Below are 18,038 nucleotides of genomic sequence, written 5' to 3' on the forward strand. Positions count from 1 at the left end.
GCACAAATTGTACTCGACATAATCATAAGCAGCACTAGTCGTTTTGAATGTTAGAAAATGATACAGAAATGAATTTGAAATTGTAGTCGCTTGTCTGTTACAAGCAAGTTAAGAAACAGTAATATGTGTTACAGAGGAAGATGCTTCATGAATAACATGAGTAAAACAAGTAAAAGACAGCACGGAAGGATTTCATACTGAAAGAAGGTTAATCAAATTTACGGCTGAGAAACGACATGACACAAGCGAAAGTACGATTTCACGAAGACTTTAGATGGGCGTGCTATTTTAAATCAAACGAAAATTTAAATTAATGTTTAACATTTACAACAAGAGAAAAAATGTTTTGTAACAACCTTTACGCATACACATTCCTTTTCTTTTACTTCCTGCGTCATTTATTATTTACTGGATGAATCAAATGATTATTTGCTATCGTTGATTTGCTGAATCAGATTAAAAATTGTATGGTGAATGAATTAAGTTGCTTTCAAACTATAGCTGTTTTCAATTCTATAGTTTGGTTTATATCTGTAGACGGCTACTTTTCTTTTACAGCAGTGATTCGTGCATAGAGAGACAGTACTTTATTTCTTAGCAACACATGTTCGACTTTTTTCAGTGATGATGTATGTACCTGTATGTACTGCCTGAGACAGCGTTTTGAAAATCATTTCCTGTCGAATTGAATTCTAAAATTTGGGTTTTTCTTATGTTTGTTATTGACATATGTCTTTGTGATCCCGATACGTGGCAGTGTCGTTCACTCTGGATATGACAGTAAAGGGTGTTTCAGAAAAATAACCGCTAAAGAGAGAGCTTTCTGGTTTATACAACAGTGAACAGTAAATCTTTCACTTCTAAGTTTGATTGTGATCCCTGAGTGGTAGTAACATCGGAGATAATACTGCCAGAGTGAAATCACTGATTGCCTTAGTATAGGAAAGGGTAAATGACTACTAAGGTAGTGTAATCAATCTCTCAGATCTGAGAGAGTATTCCACGCTCATCCTTAACGAATCTTTTATATGTGTCATATTTCCAGTAATGTGTATATATAACACTTAAGGAAGCGCATGTAACTGTGCCCGTATCGTTTATAGGTGATACAGACTCTGATAGCAACAGCCGCTTTCGATGGCGAATCTAAAAATACCTTGATGGGAATGAAATCATAATGTGCCAGTCTGTAGGCTAGTAAAATATCTAGAAGTGTTTCAGAGAGATTGAAATTCCTCAGAATTGACTGTTTTCTGTGCCACATTCCAAATGCAGACTTTCCGGAACAAACTACTTATCTTGTGCGACATTACAGTTCCCTCTTCAAATTTCGGGTGAAGTATTATTTACCTACCATCGGGTGCACATCCATAATATGTACACAATTCGTTCAATGACAATGTCCCCAGTCACTGGACTTTCTGCTATTGGTCAAACACCATTAACATGATGGTCTCTGTTTTCATTTACTCTGGTACCATATGAATCCATGTATTGGAAGTTGACCACAAAAACAATGTACATGTCTCGCTACCGTTTGACTGTGAAAAACCTTACCTGAGTAGCAGGATGAAAGTAGTTGTGGCATCAGTTATTCCAGACGAGCTGTTTAAGAGAAATACTCACCTGTCGATTGCAAGTGTGCCGTGTGAACTGTTGCTGCACTTGTAAGACGAACTGTTCCGTCACGTTTTTATTTCATGTATCATTTATCAATATATTTCGAAGTTTGTGTATATTACATATCTTGCTCTTGAAACGTTCAACTTGCCTCCGATGCACACTTCTGACTTAACTCTTTTCATACACAAATATTTTTAATACGAATACAAACATGCTGACACTAAAGCATCTACAACACAAAACAACAAGACTTGTTTCATTATCCTCTGGTTCTGAAGTCAGTGAGTGGGTGTCATAGTAAAACAAATTGAAGTTACATAAATAAACATTCACTTTATTTAATGTCGCTGAGATGTAAAAGAAGATACTATTTACAAAAGTACTAGTATGTGTAGAGAAGAGATAAAGACAAACAATGCAGAAATCTCTACTTCGAAGTACAATGAATCGACAGCTGTACGAAACACTTATGTTTCACTTACCAACAGACAAACCCTGTTATCTTTATTGTCTGCTATGCATTACCTTAAGCATCGGGCTTACCTTAAAGCTAATATTCACTGAGTGAACGGGAAAGACTTACAAACGCTATGGCATCTGTTACAGAATTGTGAACCATTCTACCACAGATTTGTTACGTTCAAATTATATGACATGAACCAATAACACTACAAGTATTTTCAAACAACTATGTTCATACAACCAAAGCCATGATAAATATTATAGAGCTCCCACTAGCGTTGTTCAGTGTTGAGTTCTTTCACAGAGGCAATTAAACTTAACTCAGTAACTTTACGTCAGTAAAAATTGCCAACAAATGCGAGCTGAGAACTGTCTACACTTGAGCCCAGTTCTCTGTCGCACTATACATCAAGTTACAGAGTCATCTTGGATTAATTATAATGTCACATTAACTTATTAATATTTCAGAGTTTCGTAAACAAGTTTACTGGACGGAAATCACATTCTTCATGGTTTACACCAACATATTCTTTCACTGCGCTTTCACACGAAAGTCTTTGAGAAATCGCGACTGGAAATTTTGTCCTGTAACTGTCACATTACTTCAACTTCACATTGCATTTTCCCTTAACTTACGAGAATTTCGTATCACACACTGCAAAGAATATTGTCAAACGAGACCTAGTTCATATAAGCTTTACAGTTAAGTTTTTCTGTCCTATTGTTTTCTTGTGCAGTTCAGAATCACTGTGCCAAACGGAGTTACCAGACTCCTTCTGAAGAGAAGTATCGGGGAAAAACACCGTCAATTGGATTGGTGCTGGCTGTAGTGTCCTGTCAGCGATCAAAGTACTGCAATTGCATCACCTTTCTGCCAAAATATGATCACAAACGAATATTAATTCCACTATGGTGCACAGGAAGGATTATCACCAGCACCAAATACGTAAGCAAGTCTATATCGGTGACTCATAACAGTTTTAAGACGCATATATGATGTGTTTTGCTATTCGTCAGCTTATGTCCTAAGAGATCGAGACGCTTCAAGTTAATACACTTATAATACGGAAAATTATAGTCATGTCTCAGCCACAAAATTTTTGCGTTCATTGTTCGTTGTGATGTGAACGGGACAACGTCCACAAAAAAGATGAAAATAAAATTAAGAAATATCATGTATCACACAAATAACACCAAACAGTTCTGATAAACATGAGGATGTCATTCCGAGAACAGCTATTTAGTTCTTCGTGTTGAAGTGCTCTGCAAATTACTGGACACTAGCAGAGTAACACAAAACATGCTGACAAAGTCTGGTATCACAGGTCTCAACAAGAATGTCGGCAACACTTGGGCAGACCGACAGATCCGGGCTAGCGTGATGAGTCGGAACATGCTGTCTTCGGTGTGGTCTCTGGAGTCCTAGCAGACGCCGTTGAGGATCCACCTCTGGACAGGAGAGCTGGATGGGAGTTGAGGACTTCTGCTCAGGACTCTACTCCGGGTGGCCATTGGAGTCGTCCTCATCACGCTCGGTGCCTGCAGCGCTCGACTCCTCGCCAGCTGAGTCTCCGCAAGACCGCAGCGACGCCGAAGAGTCCTCCTTGGTGACCAAAGGGGACAGCCCCTGGTTGGTGGCCAGGCACGCTCCGCAGAGGCCGTGGACCGCCACCTGGGTGCCTCCTGCCGCCAGAAACACTTTGCCGCACCGCACGCACTCCTCCTGGGGATCACCTGAGGACAGAATAAGAGAAGTGTTACATCTTTAGATTCTGCAGTAGACTACAGGAAACAATGGATAATAAAAAGTAAAAGGCTTCAGTTAAGAAGAACAAGTGCAAACAAAACAAAATCTCCGGAATTTTCAGATGACCTGCCAAAACTCAAGACCAAAAGGCAAGGAACATTGGAACACTCTGTACTAAAACAGGTCTACAGGCTTTACAGAGAAACGCCAAAGAAACTGGTAAAGGCATGAGCAGTCAAATACTGAGATATGTGAACAGACAAGTGTCTGGCGCAATTCTTAGATCGTTTTCTGCTGCTACAGCGACAGGTTATCAATATCTAAGTTGGTTTGAACGTGGCGTTATAGTCAGCGAACGAGCGATGTGACATCTCCGAGGTGTCTCCAGTGCAACCATTTCACGAGTGTACCGTGAATATCAGAAATCCAGTAAAACATCAAGTCTGACATCCCTGCGGCCGGAAAAAGAACTTGCAAGAACGGTACCAACGACGACTGAAAAGAATCGTTCAATGTGACAGGAGTGCATCCCTTCCGGGAACTTCTGCAGATTTCAATGCTGGGGCATCAACAAGTGTCAGGGTGCGAACGATTCAACGAAACGCCATCGATACGGGCTTTCGGAGCCAACGGCCCTCTCGTGTACCCTTGATGAGTGGACGACACAAAGCTTTACGCCTCGCCTGGACCCTTCAACACCAACGTTCGACTGTTGATGCCTGGTAACATGTCGCCTGGCTGGGCGTGTCTCGTTTCAAATTGTATCGAGCGGATGGGCTTGGAGACAACCTCAAGAATCCATGACCCAGCATGCCAGCAGGGGATTGTTCAAGCTGGTGGAGGCTCTCTAATGGTATGAGGTGTGTGCAGTTGGAGTCATATGGGACCTCTGATACATCCAGATACGACTCTGGCAGGTCTCATGTACGTAAACATCCTGCATGATCGCCCGCAACCATTCATGTCTACTGTGCATTCCGACGGACTTGAACAATTCCCGCAGGTCAATGGCACACCCCACACGTCCAGAAGTACTACAGAGTGGCTGCAGGAAGACACTCCTGAGCTAAAGCACTTCCGCTGCACACCAAACTCTCCAGACACAAACATTATTGAGCATGTCTTGGTGCCTTGCAATGTGCTGTTCAGAATAGATCACCACCCCCTGGTACTCTTACGGATTTATGGACAGTCCGGCAGGATTCATGGTGTCAGTTCCCTCCAGTACTACTTCAGACATTAGTCGAGTCCATGCCACGTCGTGTTGCGGCACTCTTGCGTGCTCGCTGGGGCCCTCCACGGTATCAGGCATGTGTACTAGTTTCTTTGGCTCTTCAGTTTATAAGAGAAAACGCAACACATGGAAAGAAAGAACAATAACACAAGCCAAGTATCTGGGAGAATATACAGGGTGTATGAGAATTAACGGCGTAAACGCAAACAACTGAAAGTACACTCCAGCCGCTGTGACCGAGCGGTTCTGGGCGCTTCAGTCCGGAACCGCGCTGCTGCTGCAGTAGCAGGTTCAAATCCTGCCTGGGACATGGGTGTGTGTGATGTCCTTAGGTTAGTTAGGTTTAAGTAGTTCTAAGTCTCGGGGACTGATGACCTCAGGTGTTAAGTCCCATAGTGCTTAAAGCCATTTGAACCATCTGAAAGTACACGATGTCAGAAGCACGAACATCTAGTAAACAAGGGCGCTAACATGCATACCTTAAGAGGTATGAACACTTTCATGTATTCGCGACTTTGAAACACGTCCCTTCTAGTGCATAAGTGCTCGTAGCTCTTAAAGTATACATTATCCCATTTTTACTAGACAATGTTTTCTTGTGTTTGACAAGAATAAGAAAAGCAAAGAGCTTGACATAGAAGATAGTTGTTTCGCAGCATCGAAGTTGAATAAGTGCTCATAGCTGTTAAGATAACACGATTAGAGCCCAAGTGTACTAGACTTTTTTGATTCTAGTACCATGCACTTTCAATTCATACATTTTTCACTCGAGCAAGTGAGCAATTTAGCAAACGGCTGTGGCATATTTTAAAAACCATCCGAACAGTCGTCCAGTTTGATTTAAGACAAAATCACGTTAGGATAATGGAAGTAGGATTTGACTCCCACATCCTAACAAATGGCCAGGCAGCAGAATAGAATGACAGATTACTTTGTAAAACTGTGCCGTCTCAAGCGGAGAGTGCTTCTGCTGCTTACGTGCTAGTGTCGAATGAGACAGCTAAGCCTAGTGGTAGGTCAGACAGCGCAGTATCTGGATCCAGGAGAGCGAGAAGTGGTGCACTAGGCACACACTTTGGGAGCTATGAGGTGGCACACGTCTCTTGAGTGGAATCGCTGAATGATTTCGGCAATACCAAATGCGGCTGATTTTTGATTGATAACATGCAGACTGGGTACGTGCAGAGGGTCGAATGAGACAACTGTTTCTGCTGTTTATATTGAGAGGTGGCTGTAGTTTTATTTGTGAATCCATCTTCATCCCTACTGTCTGCTAACTCAACCAAAGACCTTTGTATCTGAACACACGTTGTTACTATAGACCTGTGGTAAGCTTGGTGAATTTGGTAATAGTTGACCTCAGAGACTGTCCGGCCAAGTTCACGGACAGGGTTCAAGCAGTTGCGTCCGAAATGCCACTGACGGCAGCCGCTATGTCGGCTGCTCTCTGTGTTGAATGTGGTGCAGTGTACAGACGCTTTTGGATGCTCTGCCATCTTTCATACTTTTGTGATATGATTGAGGAAGAACAATGATTTAGCGAGTAGTCCTTTTGATATCAGATTCATGATTAGAAAACAACTGGCTTCGTAGCCTATACACAGTAACAATGTGGACATTAGCATTAACTTGAATAAGTCTACAGGTGCTTGTAGTCCAATCTCATACAAGATCTTTTGGTGATAATTAATTCTTAGAGTTAGACTTGCATTCTAAGAACACATTTCTGTGAGTTGTTGTTTTCAAATGTTAGTCGCATACTGTGTACTTCACATAATACGAAGACTGGCTGTAAAGTAACGCCTCCGAAGTTTTTTATGTGAAAAATCTGGAAGTTTCTTAAAAAAAGTCCGCAGCTCGTGGTCGTGAGGTAGCGTTCTCGCTTCCCGCGCCCGCGTTCCAGGGTTCGATTCCCGGCGGAGTCATGGATTTTCTCTGCCTCGTGATGTCTGGGTGTTGTGTGATGTCCTTAGGTTAGTTAGGTTTAAGTAGTTCTAAGTTCTAGGGGACTGATGACCATAGATGTTAAGTCCCATAGTGCTCAGAGCCATTTGAACCATTGTTTCTTATATAAGACAAACTTCATTAAAAGTCTACATCTTTATTCTACATGTCTGCATGTTTATTTCTCAACATACTTAACCTGGCTACAAACAAATTTCTCCAAACAAGAGACCAATTTGTTGATACCGTCACCGTAGAACATTTGATCTTGTTGACGGAGCCACAACCTCAACTCTGCTTCCACCGCTTCATCGCTATCAAAGTGAGGTCCTCGAATGTATTACTCAAGTTTGGAACCATAGAAAATAGGATGGGGCCAAGTCGGGTCTGTAAGGAAGTAATGTTTAACCACCACACGAAATTCTTTTTCGTTCATTTTTTGACAACCACTCGACTTCCTTGATTCACACGAATGCCAAACAAAATAAATAGACCAATTTGGCTCAAACTTGGTGTGCATAATTTCCAAAGATGTTACTGACTAAATATGACCTCGATACGCGACGGTGGTGCCATCTCTCGGGCTTTGCTGGGACTTTTCAAACGCCCCTCGTACGTTCCAAAGTAGTTCCACTTCACTGTTAAAGAGATGGGCTAGCTTACCACGCTGATTTTGGATATGTTCGGGGCTTCATTCGCAATGTAGCACAATGTGAAGACGAGCGAGTTTAGGTCCTAGGCGCTGCAGCCTGGAACCGCGCGACCGCTACGGTCGCAGGTTCGAGTCCTGCCTCAAGCATGGATGCGTGTGATGTCCTTAGGTTAGTTAGGTTAAAGTAGTTCTAAGCTCTAGGGGACTGATGACCGCAGAAGTTAGGTCCCGTAGTGCTCAGAGCCATGTTTTGAACGAGCGAGGATACAGACGTAGCGACAGCATAAAAACCAGTTGCACCGAAAATTTCAACATGTGTGTGTGAAATCTTATGGGACTTAATTGCTAAGGTCATCACTCCCTAACCTTACACACTACTTAACCTAAATTATTATAAGGACGTACACACACACCCATACCCGACAGAGGACTGTAACCTCCGCCAGGACCAGCCGCACAGTCCATGACTGCAGCGCCCGAGACCGTTCGGCTAATCCCGCGCGACTTTCAACATGTATAGTGTCAATTCAAGTCACGTCTGCAAAATGCTAACGCGAATTCCTTACAGACGAATGGAAAAACTGGTAGAAGCCGACCTCAGGGAAGGTCAGTTTGGATTCCGTAGAAATATGGGAACACGTGAGGTACTACTGACCCTACGACTTATTTTAGAAGAAAGATTAAGAAAAGGCAAACCTATGTTTCTAGCATTTGTAGACTTAGAGAAAGCTTTTGACAATGTTGACTGGAATACTCTCTTTCAAATTCTGAAGGTGGTAGGTGTAAAATACAGGGAGCGAAAGGCTATTTACTGTTTGTACAGAAACCAGATGGCAGTTATAAGAGTCGAGGGACTTGAAAGGGAAGCAGTGGTTGGGAAGGGAGTGAGACAGGGTTGTAGCCTCTACTCGATGTTGTTCAATCTGTATATAGAGCAAGCAGTAAAGGAAACAAAAGAAAAATTCGGAATAGGTATTAAAATCCATGGAGAAGAAATAAAAACTTTGAGGTTCGCAGATGACATTGTAATTAGGTCAGAGACAGCAAAGGACTTGGAAGAGCAGTTGAACGGAATGGATAGTGTCTTGAAAGGAGGATATAAGATGAACATCAACAAGAGCAAAACGAGGATAATGGAATGTAGTCGAATTAAGTCGGGTGCTGCTGAGGGATATAGATTGGGAAATGAGACACTTAAAGTAGTAAAGGTGTTTTGCTATTTGAGGAGCAAAATAACTGATGATGATCGAAGTAGAGAGGATATGAAATGTAGACTGGCAATGGCAAGGAAAGCGTTTCTGAAGAAGAGAAATTTGTTAACATCGATTATAGATTTAAGTGTCAGGAAGTCGTTTCTGAAAGTATTTGTATGGAGTGTAGCCATGTATGGAAGTGAAACATGGACGATGAATAGTTTGGACAAGAAGAGAATAGAAGCTTTCGAAATGTGGTGCTACAGAAGAATGCTGAGGATTAGATGGGTATATCACATAACTAATGAGGAGGTATTGAATAGGATTGGCGAGAAGAAGAGTTTGTGTCACAACTTGACAAGAAGAAGGGACCGGTCGGTAGGACATGTTTTGAGGTATCAAGGGATCACAAATTTACCATCGGAGGGCAGCGTGGATGGAAAAAATCGTAGAGGGAGACCGAGACCGAGACGTGGTATTCGGGGACGGGAAAGAGGAGATTGGAGGTAGAAGCGCGGGCGCAGAGGCGAGAGAAATTACCCGGTGCATGGCAAGGCTGGGCAAGGCGGGACACGAGGAGACAACGGGGGCGGCGCGAGGTGGGATGGGATGGGATGGGATGCGGCGGGAGGCCGTGGCGGAGACGGTGGCGATGGCGGCAATCACGGCATCGCGGCGGCCGATATTCGATGCAAATTGCCCGCAATTATGCAACGCGCCGCCAGATAAGCCTCGCCGAGCTGAGGCTGTCGCGGCGCGAGGAATGCCGACGGGAGGCGGCGCCGGTTGCGCCCTGCAGCCGGCGGCCGGCTGTGCCACCCTGCGCAGCGCAGCCGCCGACACCTCAGTAACTCACCTGGGCCAGGCGGAGTTCGGAGAAATAAACGTCTTCTCCTTCTCCTGCTCCTTCGAGCATCAGACCAGTTAGTACACTGTGGCCTATGGACCAGTCCATCTCATCGTGCGTCTACTAGTGTTCCTTCGTCTTAAAGGGATGTACCGTGGCCGTTGTTTCAGAATACGTTATACGCCCGTTCTTCCTATATGCCCTCCTCAACCACCTTTTTATTCCTAAACTCTCAACACTAAACATCAGTCTCTCAGACCAATCATTCATTTTAAACATTGCGACTGGTAGTACTGCAAAAAAACAACGGTCTTTGTTCCTCAGTATCTTTAATTCGCCACTGGCCATTGAAACTGATACACCAAGAAGAAATGCAGATGATAAACGGGTCTTCATTGGACAGATATATTATACTAGAACTGGCATGTGATTACATTTCCAAGCAATTTGAGTGCATAGATCCTGAGAAATCTGTACCAACAACAACCACCTCTGGTCGTAATAACGGCCTTGATACGCCTGGGCACTGAGTCAAACAGAGCTTGGATGGCGTGTACAGGTACAGATTCTCATGCAGCTTCAACACGACACCACCGTTCATCAAGAGTAGTGACTGGCGTATTGTGACGAGCCAGTTGCTCGGCCACCATTGACCAGACGTTTTCAATTGGTGAGAGATCTGGAGAATGTGCTGGCTAGGGCAGCAGTCGAACATTTTCGGTATCCAGAAAGCCCCGTACAAGACCTGCAACGTGCGGTCGTGCATTATCCTGCTGAAATGTAGGGTTTCGCAGCGATCGAATGAAGCGTAGAGCCACGGGTCGTAAGACAACTGAAATGTAACGTCTGCTGTTCAAAGGGTCGTCATTGCGAACAAGAGGTGACCGAGACGTGTAACCAATGGCACCCCATACCATCACGCTGTGTGATAGGGCTCGTACGGTAGGATATGGACAGTCGATTTTCTCTAGATCCTTTTGTGAGTGGACCAAGACAGATAACGAGTAGCAGTGGTTCGTTGTACCCTCGGTCAAGCAACGTACGGTGTCGGTTTCGACTCTTACTTGTCATCTTCGGAATTAAGAATGAGGAAAAGGCAAAATGCAAGGTTATTATTAAATTTAAAAATAAATTAAAAAAGCAAGGTAAAGAGAACAATAAAAATACATCAATTGTCTTGTTACAAAGAAGCACGTCAAACAGTCGCCTAAAGCGCATCTTATTCACTTGACATCAACCACCGTGCCTGCCCATGTGTCTCAGGTATAAAATGGAACAGTGGACCAACGGTACGTGGAGTTTCCGAAACGCACGTCTTCATTTAGATAGAGCTCAATTCGCCGATCCTTTTTAGGCACACTTCGTGTTACGTAAGCATACCGCTTGAAATCTGAAAACGGTACAAATGTCAGATTTCGATATTTGTGTACAGAAGTTATTGCATGGTGCTGTTTGCTGAATACCAGTTTCTGTTTTCACACTACGTCGGCTTCTTCGCCTCCGTAGCAAAAATTTACGGTATTTCGAAAAGATTATGCGCGTAATAAAATAAATTACAGAAGACTGAGGAGGAAGCGGCATCAGACTGCCGACCGAATGCAAATTGTGGCGCACTGGGCGGCGAAACAGAGTCTGGCCATCGCGTGGGAAGAGGATTGATGCGCGCCCTTTACAAACATATTATCTTGCGGCGCCACACGGCACGACAGATTCCACCGAAATTGACCTCGATTGCTTTAAATTACGTGGCATTAGACCGGTCTAATCTACCGCACTACACAGCCGTCCTCGCTGTTCGCCTCTCGCTCCCACTGACTTCCCATCTCTCTCGCTCTTTATTATTGCGCTGCCAACAATTCATTTTCCTCGCTCCTCTTTTTCTCTTAGCCTGTCCTCGCCCTCCACTTGCTCCCCCCCCCCCCCCCTATCCGCTCCCCACTCCCACCCCCACTGACTTGGTATCACATACGGTTCCCTTGAGCGATAAATATGGCTTTAGAATTTCTATTCACCGTCTTAAAGGCCCTCTAATTATGTCATGTAGGGGTATGTAACATGGGCGACGTGATTACTGAAGGGCGGTCTCCATGTAATCCCCGTCATTTGAAGGAACCGCAGAGCCGCGGACCATCAAGCGACCGTTTCCCCCCTTTTCCCGAGTAACTACCATTCATGAATAAAATTCCACTTTGGCGTCCGACCGGGATGGGGGACAGCCCGCGCACGCCAATTTCTGGGCCTCGCCAGAGTACGGGAGGCTCACAAAAAACCGAGAGGAGGATATATCGCTGCGGACGGCGACAAAACCACAGATATTTCCCGTCCTTTTTTGTATACGGATCGCCCTGTGCCTGCACCCTCATCTGGTGTCATTGGGATCGTCGAATCTGGCCAGGTCGGGATGGCGACGAACGACCTCGGGACCGAGCCGTCGTTAACTGCCGGGCGGCCTGTTATTTCAGGACGCTCGTCATTATTATATAAATCGGCGGTGTTTGGCTTCTCCACTTTGGTTCAAATTAAACGACATTTTCTTTGTGGTCTGCAAGCGCTTACTGCAGACTCTCGGCAACTCTTACGATGGGAATTCGACGCCGTGGGCGAACCGTGAAGCCAAAATCAACGCTTACTCGAGGACGTTCTGCGAAAACGCCTTCCAAAAGCCCGTTGGTTTCTCTGAATGGCAGCCGCAAAATGCAAGTATCTGCATAAAATTGCTTCATTGACGAAATCGACCAGGCGGAACGATGGCTACACCCTATTTTCTTAATCATTTCCTGCTGTTTCTTGGTAGCGCGCGGGACTGGAACGTTCACAGAAGAGAGCTTCCTGAATCTTGATTATTTCTCAGAAACCCTGACATACTCTGAGTGGAGATTTCAATTTTCAACTTTCCTTTGTCATGCAGATAAGAAAAAAGAGTCCTTCTTCTGCAGCTGAATGTTTTACTTGGGCGTACCAAACAAGTTTCGCGTATTCGAGCTAGAAATGTTGAGAAGCATAGATTTTGATGTGATCTTCGGTATTAACTAGATAAATATAGTGCTCGTTTCTTCTAATTAAAAGGTCACATTTAAACATTTCACTGCACATAGCCAATATTGTAGAACACTGTACATATTGTTGCTTACATTCTTTAGAGTTGACATAAAAATGAATACCACTGATGATGCTTAGCATGAACAGCTGGGACTTGTCTGGTACACACAAATGAGACAAGTAGTTGCAAAGGACGGAGAATTTAGTTGTCTCTATGACAAAGCGTAGTTGATGTAGGAACTGAGAAGAAAATGCTCTAAATGTTAACAATATGATTTCTTTTGTGCAATTAAAAAAGAAATCGTGGGCTTCTCACAGTAAAGCCTTCTTACATTACTTCTGAGATGTAATATGGTTAACAGCATTTTATCAAGCAAGATACTAACATGTGAATCTCTTGTTATTGTGAGGTACGTTTAGTCTTAAGCCTCAACACTAACGTTTTCAGTTTAAATCCTCGCTTAACGTGTAAAGCAGGTTGTCGGTACTCTTGTTCAGTTTGTGCTTCAAAAGACATACGAAGAAACTGGAAGAAATTTCAGAATAGTAATTTAAAAAATGTAAATGTCGTGTGACTAGACCGTTCGCCGTGTGGAAGTCTTTCGATTTGACGCCACTTCGGCAATTTGCGCGTCGATGCGGATGAAATGATGATGATTGAGACAACACCTAGTCCCTGAGCGGAGAAAATCTCCGACCCAGCCGGGAATCGAACCCGGGCTCTTAAAATTGACATTCTGTCGCGCTGACCACTGAGCTACCGGGGACGGACAGAAAAAAAGAGAAGCACAGGCGAACAAAACTTTCTCCAACAACCAACTCTAATGGTGTCACATACTGATATGGAACGGATGAAGTTTTTCAAAACGTAGTTCTGGAACACAGCATTGCATGTAAGTGAAACGAGGGGCTACCGAAACTCCTGGTAAAGAACTGGAGGCATCTGAAATTTGTTACTATGATAGGATGTTAAATTAAGTGGGCAAATAAAGTACGAAATAAAGAAGTACTAACAAGAACAGGTAAGGAGAAAAGACTACTACTCGCTGTTCACGTATTGTAAGCAAATGCTACTTGAACGTATAATATTGTTTTTAAGGACTAAGGAATGAAATTAAAAAAGTATTTTAACATCTTCCTCCTCTCTATGATCGTTATTCTTACATCTTGAGAAGAGAGGGTATGGGTCGAGTGGTATGTAAATAATGCATGTTGTTTGTATTGAATCTATAACAGTAGTTTGGCGTTAATGTTTATTTTACCTTTTTTAGCAGAAAAGAACCATCATTCTTTTATTCACTTTTCAGCTACTGGTCACATAAATTATGTAACTGCTTTCCGCTTGTTAGTAAGACGACATCAGATGATTTCAATGCATTACACAGTAACTCATCAAAGAAGAACTATTCGGGCCACGAAGGCTCATTACCTTCTAAACATACTTGTTGATCATATGGTAACTTCGTTTAAAAAACGGCCACTGTATCCCACCTACGTGGGATACCTGACTGTTTAAGAACTATCATTGTTTTGAGGGAGGGCGTTTCATCTTCATCGAGCAGGACCTGTTTTATTCGGTGTTGAAGTTGTTGTGTAGATTCAAAAATGGCTCTGAGCACTATGGGACTCAACTGCTGTGGTCTTTAGTCCCCTAGAACTTAGAACTACTTAAACCTAACTAACCTAAGGACATCACACACATCCATGCCCGAGGCAGGATTCGAACCTGCGACCGTAGCAGACGCACGGTTTCGGACTGCGCGCCTAGAACCGCGAGACCACCGCGGCCGGCTGTGTAGATTCGTATCAACAGCGTCGTACGACTGTGGTAAATGATCAATAACCACCTACAACTAGAAAAATGTGACAGACATTTTTATGTTACGCTCAGTAACAAGCCATTGTGACTCGCCATGCTTTTTAAGAAACAGATGACCTAATTCGGTTACACTTGTATTTATTACGATAGTTATGGGAATTTTATGTGTAGTGAACTAGATTTTGGTGTGACCTGTTCTTGAGAAGAGCATGAGTCTTTGGCGATCTCATCAGGTTGCATTGAAAGAGGAATTCGAAGAAATTCTCATGCGTGCTGCTTCATTTGCAACCGTCCGGTTCAGCCAGTGTGAAAGTTACGGAGATGTTCTCCTCTTACATGGGAATATTTGGTTAAAAGACATTAATTCGTAAGTCTTAAGTACCGTTACTGGTAGTGGTCAGTAAGATGATTTAACCGTCTGTACAAATTCTTCAGCGCTTAATTTGCGAGTGGAACAGGTGATGGAGCAGAACAAATAACGCACCAGTTATCCTTTGCCATTCAATTCAAACTGGCCTCTGCGTTAATGAAAATACGTCTTGGTGTACATACCGATATCGTACGTAAGTACGCCTACAAGAACAGCCTACATACGCATTACAAGTAAAAGTTGGTAGCGAAGAGTATAAAACAATGAACAAATACATGAGGGCAGAGCTAGTGTTATGTCATCAAAACTGAAATCCACTCAGAAGAAAAAGTAATGGGACTCATTATGCATTTTTCGAAGTCAGGGACAGAAAAAAATGCGTTACACTGCAAATGCATTGGGAGAAGGTCAGTGGGCAAATCGGAAAAAAAAAAGATAAGGAAACTGGAACAGCTTATTCTTCCTAATTCTGGAAAGCCAGAAGATGCACAAGACAATCTACTGAAAATATGCGCTGGTAAATAAGAAAATTGGAACGATGTGTAGAACATTTTACTACCGTATATCACGTGAGTGACACTTACTTTCGTGCGTCTTCATGTGGGCCCGCAGGTTACACGCCAGAGCGAACTTCTTGTGGCACAAGTCGCAGGCGTGCGGCTTGTCTCCTGGAACACAGAAAAAAAGAACCGTTATAGCACAGGTGTTGCGGACTTAATACTGCAATAAGCATATTACCCTCCCGTATCCTTCGTTATATGGTAAGTTACTGCTATGGTGTGTTAACGCACCAAATGGTGTGACACTAGAGTCATGCGTGGCTCATGTTCCCGCCATCATGTATTTTACACCCTGTTTTTAACGTATTTAAGCTACTGGTGTCACTGAGTTGCAGCTTTGCCTGAGCGTGAGAGGCGCTAGCAGCGCGTATCAATATATCCTCTCTCGTAGTATCTTTGCTCGAGTGCTGTTACTTCCCGGTCGTTGTCCGTCGTAAGGGAGTTCGGGTCGCGAGTTCGGGATGCCAGTCAGTTAGAAAGCGTCTGGAGCGCAGTCCGGACCTGCCAGTCGGGGAGTTGCAATGCGTCACTGGTGCAGTCGGGTTGGAGCAGCAGTGAGCTATGCGGCGACATGGCCCCATCACACATCACTTGAGCCGGGCCACGGTCTTTGTGGTTCGTCGGTTGGTCGACCTAACGGGCGACGCGTTTTGTCTCGCCGATCGTTCATGAGTCGGCTGCGTGTGTGTGTGTGTGTGTGTGTGTGTGTGTGTGTGTGTGTGTGTGTGTGATGCAAGTGTTTGTCAGGTTGTGTGTGTAGTTGTCGTTATTTGCACTGACGACTAGGTTAGATGTTGTCGGCATTCTGAGGGTAGTCGATCGGTTGGTGCGGGCCGGGGAGGACATATCCGTGCAGTGCAGTCACCTGGGTCCGTTGGCAGTTCTTGCGCAGTGTCGGAGCGTGTGTGGAGCTGTCCGATCGCTACGAGCTTCGTGGCTCACCGACCCAGGACGTCGAAGTTGGGTGGTGTGTTAAATGCCCAAGCCACGTCCGTTCATGTCGTGTCGTTCGTTTCGGTGGTTCGCTGATGGGGAGCTTTTCCTGTGAGCAACACCGAGTGTTTGTAGTGGTGAAATCGAGCGGCCATGAGGTGCAGTTAACTATATTGGGTCACTACAATTCAAGTGCATTTTCTGCCTTGTGGCCGTTAGTGTTCCGGTTACCTGCCCTGGCCACTAACGTAATTTCAGGCAGCGTCCTTTCCTCACCTGTTGTCGCTGTGCAACATGGTGTGTAGTTTTGACAGCTTAACACATATCTATGATGACTAAGTGAAACCCTCAGCTTCCGACAGGTGTTGTTGATATACCTCGATGTGGACAGCTGAAAATGTGTGCCCCGACCGAAACTCGAACCCGGGATCTCCTGCTTACATGGCATACGCTCTATCCTTCTGAGCCACCGAGGACACAGATGAATAGCGCGACTTATGAGGGTAAGTGTACCTGTTAAGTATAGATGGCTTTAATGTGAATGTAGGAATCAGCATGGGTTTCGAAAAAGACGATCGTGTGAAACCCAGCTCGCGCTATTCGTCCACGAGACTCAGAGGGCCTTAGACACGGGTTCACAGGTAGATGCCGTGTTTCTTGACTTCCGCAAGGCGTTTGACACAGTTCCCCACAGTCGTTTAATGAACAAAGTAAGAGCATACGGACTATCAGATCAATTGTGTGATTGGATTGAGGAGTTCCTAGATAACAGAACGCAGCACGTCATTCTCAATGGAGAGAAGTCTTCCGAAGTAAGAGTGATTTCAGGTGTGCCGCAGGGGAGTGTCATAGGACCGTTGCTATTCACAATATACATAAATGACCTGGTGGATGACATCGGAAGTTCACTGAGGCTTTTTGCAGATGATGCTGTGGTGTATCGAGAGGTTGCAACAATGGAAAATTGTACTGAAATGCAGGAGGATCTGCAGCGAATTGACGCATGGTGCACGGAATGGCAATTGAATCTCAATGTAGACAAGTGTAATGTGATGCGAATACATAGAAAGATAGGTCCCTTATCATTTAGCTACAAAATAGCAGGTCAGCAACTGGAAGCAGTTAATTCCATAAATTATCTGGGAGTACGCATTAGGAGTGATTTAAAATGGAATGATCATATGAAGTTGATCGTCGGTAAAGCAGATGCCAGACTGAGATTCATTGGAAGAATCCTAAGGAAATGCAATCCGACAACAAAGGAAGTAGGTTACAGTACGCTTGTTCGCCCAATGCTTGAATACTGCTCAGCAGTGTGGGATCCGCACCAGGTAGGGTTGATAGAAGAGATAGAGAAGATCCAACGGAGAGCAGCGCGCTTCGTTACAGGATCATTTAGTAATTGCGAAAGCGTTACGGAGATGATAGATAAACTCCAGTGGAAGACTCTGCAGGAGAGACGCTCAGTAGCTCGGTACGGGCTTTTGTTAAAGTTTCGAGAACATACCTTCACCGAAGAGTCAAGCAGTATATTGCTCCCTCCTACGTATATCTCGCGAAGAGACCATGAGGATAAAATCAGAGAGATTAGAGCCCACACAGAAGCATACCGACA

At 44.1% G+C, this 18,038-nt stretch overlaps 1 protein-coding gene across 1 annotated transcript in view; it reads right to left on the reverse strand.

Moving 5' to 3' along the window:
- Positions 1-1,935: 1,935 nt before the first annotated feature.
- LOC126278166 (zinc finger and SCAN domain-containing protein 22-like) overlaps positions 1,936-18,038 on the reverse strand; it is a 707,092-nt gene continuing 690,989 nt past the window's right edge. Inside the window, exons 7-8 of the mRNA XM_049978061.1 lie at positions 15,515-15,598; positions 1,936-3,819 (exon numbers count right to left, since the gene is read on the reverse strand). Of these exons, the coding sequence (XP_049834018.1) occupies positions 3,581-3,819; positions 15,515-15,598 (323 nt within the window). The 3' untranslated portion in view covers positions 1,936-3,580. The remainder of the gene's footprint in view (positions 3,820-15,514; positions 15,599-18,038) is intronic.

The sequence above is a fragment of the Schistocerca gregaria genome, chromosome 6 (assembly GCF_023897955.1).
Source record: "Schistocerca gregaria isolate iqSchGreg1 chromosome 6, iqSchGreg1.2, whole genome shotgun sequence".
Classification (NCBI taxonomy): Eukaryota; Metazoa; Arthropoda; class Insecta; order Orthoptera; family Acrididae; genus Schistocerca; species Schistocerca gregaria.